The sequence below is a fragment of the Palaemon carinicauda genome, chromosome 10, assembly GCF_036898095.1.
Source record: "Palaemon carinicauda isolate YSFRI2023 chromosome 10, ASM3689809v2, whole genome shotgun sequence".
Lineage (NCBI taxonomy): Eukaryota > Metazoa > Arthropoda > Malacostraca > Decapoda > Palaemonidae > Palaemon > Palaemon carinicauda.
The window spans coordinates 55,482,051-55,488,133 of record NC_090734.1 but is presented as its reverse complement, the minus strand read 5'-3'; the positions used below and the strand labels follow the sequence as shown (position 1 = coordinate 55,488,133).

The 6,083-nt window shown below is 47.2% G+C and overlaps 1 protein-coding gene across 1 annotated transcript; it reads left to right on the top strand.

Moving 5' to 3' along the window:
• Positions 1 to 1,181: 1,181 nt before the first annotated feature.
• LOC137648012 (neurofilament heavy polypeptide-like) lies at positions 1,182 to 4,444 on the top strand. The gene is made up of 6 exons (XM_068380956.1): positions 1,182 to 1,300; positions 1,629 to 2,001; positions 2,084 to 2,288; positions 2,389 to 3,215; positions 3,367 to 3,843; positions 4,055 to 4,444. Exons 1-6 carry the CDS (start codon positions 1,182 to 1,184, stop codon positions 4,442 to 4,444), a joined length of 2,391 nt encoding a protein of 796 aa, XP_068237057.1.
• Positions 4,445 to 6,083: the final 1,639 nt, after the last annotated feature.

The following is a 6,083-nucleotide window of genomic DNA, read 5'->3' as shown; positions in this document are numbered from 1 at the left end:
TTCAAGGATTTTGTTTTTCTAAAGATTATCTTATAGCCTTCTAATCTTTATGCTTCGTTATTTATTACATTTCATGCTATTCAATTTCTTTCTATACACTATCTCAGCCTCTCTATTTCTCTTTATTTATTCCATCAAAAGCTCTTTGTGTTATTGGATGGTTCTCTACCATATATATTCCTCAATATTTTTTAGAGTTATTCTCAATATCAATGTTTTTTTAACCCATCGTTTGCTAGTCTTAAACTATTTCAATAAATATTTTCTCTAAATATTTTATATCCTAGCCTCCACTACTTTATCTTGGGCTGCACCCTCATTCTCCTTTGTGCCATCATCCATATCAAATAATCTGACACGACTATCCTATAATGAGGGATGATAGTTAAATCTTGTATAATTTTGCAATTCTTTACTTCATTCAGGTATGTCCTTCAAGACAGCAAAAAATTTAGATAACACCTCTATGGGAATCAATTCCGAGCTTTAACTGGTTACAGAATATCCAACCCTGAAATTTTTAATATTCGGATTTATGCTAAAATGTGCAACAAAATATTGATAATAAAGATTTTACCACCATTGGTCAAGTGTCAAATAACCATGACTTACCTCTTCTTGAATCCATATTGATCAAACGACTAGTTCCGTCGTTAAATACCCAAGAATCTTCTATACAGTTATATTCCTCATAGTTATCTCTACTCTGTCTAATGTATATATATTTCTTTTATTTTTCAATTTTCTTTCAAATTTTAACTGATTTTTATAGTTTTGAAGGAATTTGTAAAATATTTTAACTGTTTCTTAATTCTTTTGTATAAGTTTTATTTGTAGCCCTGGACAATGTGATTGAGAATCACGAAACGTTGGGAATAAAACGGACATTTCTTCCGTAAGTGACATGCAAACCACGCTATATAATAGGGGTTATTACTTTCGGCGTAGCTGAAGTGACGAGCCATTAGAATTTTAACTAGGGTATGGGGGGGGGGGGTGTAGGGAGGGTAACTAGCTAACCCCCCCCTGACCTCTCACACACACCTGTGCTTGAGCTCACTTTGCTCTCAGCTCGGGTGGTAGTCGGAGGTGTCCGATTTCACCCTCGCCTCTCTGACAGCCATTAATGTCTTTTTGCTTTTTCTCATACAGGTTTGAGTGTGAAGTTGGCCTCTGCAAACATGCGCAAATGTCCTGGATTAGCCGACCGCCCTTGTGGTACATTTTTGTCGCCTGTCGAGATGGACCCTCACACCATTTGTCCTTACTGTAGGGGCCAACAGTGTGATAGTAGTAATAAGTGTGGTGAGTGTAGGGAGTAGTCTACCTCCCAGTGGGAGAGGTTTTCTCGGCGATGTAAGAAGAAGTCCAGGCGCGATATTTCTCCTTCAAAGATTTCTTTGGAAGGAGAAAATCCCAAGGACTCTTCTTCCGTTGCCCAAACCTCCTCCGAAGCTCCCACTTGATCAGTTTCTTTCGAGAGACCGGCAAGTGGTAGAGTAGACCTTGGTTCTGTTGCCTAATCTCGGGGTTGGAGAGATGGTGTTGCCTCCCCTAGCGAGGCAGCTCCACCTCTTCCCTCGGGGGAGGACTTAAATATTGATTTAAATGTAACCAATTTATTTCAGCTTTGGTCTTCCTTGGGGCTCGAGAGTTCAACCCTCCAAGGAAGCCTTGATTGACATCATCCGATTGGGAGACGCTGTCAGGCAATCGCCGACTTTGGCAGAGACTGATCCTCTGTCTATTGTCAACGTTGTGGTGTCAGAGGTATCCAATGCTATATCACCTAATACCTCTGCATATTCTCACCCCACAGTAGCTGAAGGCTTAGTTTCTCCCGTCCCTGCTCAACCTACAAGGGAGAAACTAAGTCCAACAGTCTCTCCTGCCGGTGATTCTCCCCCTCGGGGAAGTTCACTCACAGAGACTCCTCTTCGGAGGACTACTGAAGGTCAGCTCGCTGATCCAACAGCCCCTAGAGGGGTTATATGTCGCAAGGCTCGCCTTCCTCCAGAGAGGCCTTCCTTCACCTTATAACTCGGTGAAGAGGCGCCTCTTCGGTTCTTTATCGTCGTTGCAGTCCGCCGCACAAGAGCTTCGTCATCGATCTCCGACTGTTCCTGCTACGACCCTGGACCTCTCTGTGGATCGTTCGCGATACCCTTCAGTGGAAGGTCGTCCTCACGAAGGACACATCGACCTTCCACCCGTCAGACCTGCTGACCTGCCGTCGCCGTTCCTGACAGCTGATGCGCTGTATGCGATAACGAAACCTGTCTTTAAAAGTCAGGTACCGGTCCCTTTTGGGGCAAAAAGGGCAAACGCGCCATCTAGCGCACTAGTCCCCTACGCGCCATGCTAAGCATGCGCGCCATCGATCTCCAGACCTCATTGAGGTTCCTGAGATAGCGAGCCAGCGCTCACTTGCTGCAGCTGTTCCTGTCATAGTGTGCCAGCGCTCACCTGTGCGCCACCGCTCACCTGAGCGCCAGTGCTCACCTGCTCACCAGCGCGCCACTGCACGCCCTCAATCTATTGCGTGTCATGCGCGCCAGCACTCTCCTATGAGTCAGCTCTCTCCTATGAGTCAGCGCTCACCAATGCACCAGTGCTCTCCTGTGCGCCAGTGCTCGCCTGCGCGCCAGTGCTCTCCAACGCGCCAACGATCTCCTGCGCACCCACGATCTTCGGATCTGGGTGCGGTAGGGAAGTCTAAGACTTTTCCTACTCGTCAGCGCTCGCCCACACGCCAGCGCTCGCCAGCCCTCCGCCTGCTTTCTCTTGGACGCCATCCTTCACCAGCACGCAATCGTGCACGTTCACCTACATGCGCTCTCGAGGATGCGGGTGTGCGCCCCGTGCAACCATGCCCATCTCCTTCAGCAGCTACTCACCGCCAGCCTGACATGCGCCCACAAGAAGCGCGCCAACGGACGCAGTTTTCGGCTGCGCGCCTGCGCGCAAGGGATATCTCTCCTGCACCTGCTTGCCCGACGACATCCTCTGGGGCGCACGATTTCTCACCCGCACGCCCACGGGCTCTTCACGCACGCGCGGACGTTTACCCTCGCGCGCGCGAGCGCACAATCAGCCTCCTGCGCACTCGCCCATGTCTCCTGCTCACGCTTCTACACGCCATTAATCACCCGTGCGCGCCCTCCCATTTGCTCTCGCGTGTGCATGTGCGCCATCAGTCTCCCGCGCGACCCCTGGTATTCCCCAACACGTGAGCGCCAGCGCGCTCCCCTGTGCGATCGTCAATAGCCCACCGCGCGCGAGGCTGTAGGACAACGCACGGCTAGGTTACCGTTGCCGCATCCAGAAAGGTCCGGGGACATTTCTTCTTCTTCTTTTTCTTTACAGGCAAACCCCCCTATGGAAACTCCTCCCAGGGATCGGTCGATCCCTGTCCCTCCAGAGGGAGTGTCTGACAGCGCAGCCGTCAGCCAGCAGCCTTGGTTCGGGGCACTAATCAAAGCGGTTGTGCAGGCTTTCAAGCCTGTTCTCTCTGAATTGGGCCACAAATCCTTGGTTGCGTCTACTCCCCTGAAGAGAAAAAGAGAAGGTTCAGACGCGGTTACTTCTCTGAGGACTAAGCTGTCTCCTCGAAAGCCTTCGAGGCAGGCCCCCTCCCCTCACACTTTTTCTCCCTCCCTTTCGGACGAGGATTACCCGTCCTCTGGGAAGTCACGTGATGTGAGATGTTCCCCCATCGCACCAATGAGGGAAACCCCACCTCCCGCTGAAAAGACTTCTGAGGCAGAGACGGAGAAGAGCCTACCTCCGTCGTTGTTGGAGTCCTGCATCCCTCCCAGGAGGGAGTCGAAGGACTCCAAAAGAGTACTGAAATCCTCGTCAAGACTTAGACCAGAGCCAGCTAGTCACTCGGAGAACGTCCGCGAGTCTCCCCAAGAAGAGCCTTAGGGGAATGGAGATTTTGCTGCTAGTCTATCTGGAGGATAGCTACAGGAGTCAAAACATGCATTTTGGCAGGTTCTGACCCTTATGAGGACTCGCAATTTGTTTGCTGACCCAGAGATTCCCCCTCTAGAGGGTAAAGACACCGTTATGGAACGAGTATTTGGGACTCGAAAAACCCTATAAGGCCAGTGCGGCTTTGCTCTGGTCTCAGGGGGTTAAGAGTACCAGGGACAAGATCGCGGTCCAGCTCTCTGAGCTAGAGGTAGCCTCCTCCAGCCGATCCAGTGCCGGCAACAAGCTTCTCCCACCTCGTCGGGTACAGCAGTGGAGGTACTTCGAGATCTTAGAGGAGCCTTGTTTAGCTCTTCCCCTTCACGATTCTTTGGAAGAGCTTACCAGGGGAGTCCCTAATGAGATACTCTTCAACCGGCAGGTCTCATTCTCAGCAACTGAGATCCTCAATCAGGAGAAGGTTGTGAAGTGTGCTATGCAGGCCACTTCGTGGCTGGATATCTGGTAAGGGACCTTAGGTATCCTGATATGTTCGGAGGATTTCTACCAAAAAACGTACCAGGATAGCTATGGAGACCTTTCTACTCTCAGGCACTCGCATGATTGAGTTTCTGGCCCACCAAACCTCGAACTTGTGGGCGAACACCATTCAAAGGGGTGGCCGACAGGTTCCATCAGAAGGCCCCTAGCACCGAGATAAGCAGGCTCAGACATTCTTCTGTGGAGGGAACGAACCTGTTTGAGCCTAAAGACGTGGAGCATGCTGCTGAGTGGTGGAGGAAGTCCCATCAAGACTCCCTCCTACATAGGGCATTGACATTCAAGCCCTATAAGCCTCCAGCACCCCAGCAGCCATGTCCTACCAAGAACACGAAACCGACAACGGCAGCGAAGACAGTGGTTTCTAAGCCCTTTCCTGTTAAGGACAGGAAAGGCAAGAAGTCCTCCAGGGGAGGGAAGAACCCTTGATGGAGCAGCCGAGGCCGCAAACGCTAGGATTGGCAGTCCCCCTGCACGTCCACCAGTGGGGGGATGCAGGGGCGTAACTAAGTGAGAATGGGCCCGTGGCATTTTCTTACAGTGGGCCCCCATTACTTAAAAAAAAAAAAAAAAAAAAAAAAAAAAAAAAAAATATATATATATATATATATATATATATATATATATATATATATATATATATATATATATATATATTATGGGAAAGAGAGTAGAGAGATTGATTTGATATATCGTAGAACTGGTAGGCATAAGAAATTGAAATATAATATGCAGGCATTGAAATATAATTACTAATTGTTAATACATACATAGCTTAGGAAAAAACATCTAAATTATATATTCTCAATAATGAATCAGATGAATACCCTTATGTAGGCCTATGCGGCCGTTACATTATTACATAATTACGATACCTATAAAATGAAAATAAACACAACTTGGTCCAAAACATTTATACCATCATTAAATAAATAAATATACCTTTTACCTTCTACAATTCTGTCTTCCTTGCTTTCATCTATGCAAATCTGTCAATGACTTTACTCAAGTTCAATTTACGCGCAGTTCCTTGTTCAATTGATAGAAGAGCTAGTCCTTCTAATCTTTCCTGTGCCATTTTACTTCGCAAATAGTTTTTAACAAGCTTTAGTTTGGAGAATGAACGCTCTGCACTTGCAGTTGTGACTGGAACAGTTAAAAACAATAGCATTGCAGTGCAAACCTCAGGGAAACTGGCTGAAATAGAATGATTTTCTATGATTAACATATTAGCAAGGTCCTTAATACTAAAAACTTTGCTTATCTCTCCCATCAGAGCAGATCTCATGCTGAGAATTTTCTGTGTGAATGTTTCTGACACATCGTTGAGGTATTTTTTCACAAAACTAGGTTCTTTTACGTACAGATCTGAGTCAGATTAATTTTGCAATGAGATTGGTTCCAACACTGAGAATGAAGAGACAACTTCATGCAAGCCAGTAAAACAGAAGTTCAACTGAGTTGTGATGATGTCCAGAGTACGATAGTAAACAGTTACTCTACACAAACTCTCTGGATCTTCTAATCTATGGTCTTCACAAAGCTCGCCAAAATGTCTTTTTACGGTACAAAGTCTCCTTTTCTCAAATTCTGGTCTGATTGACCAC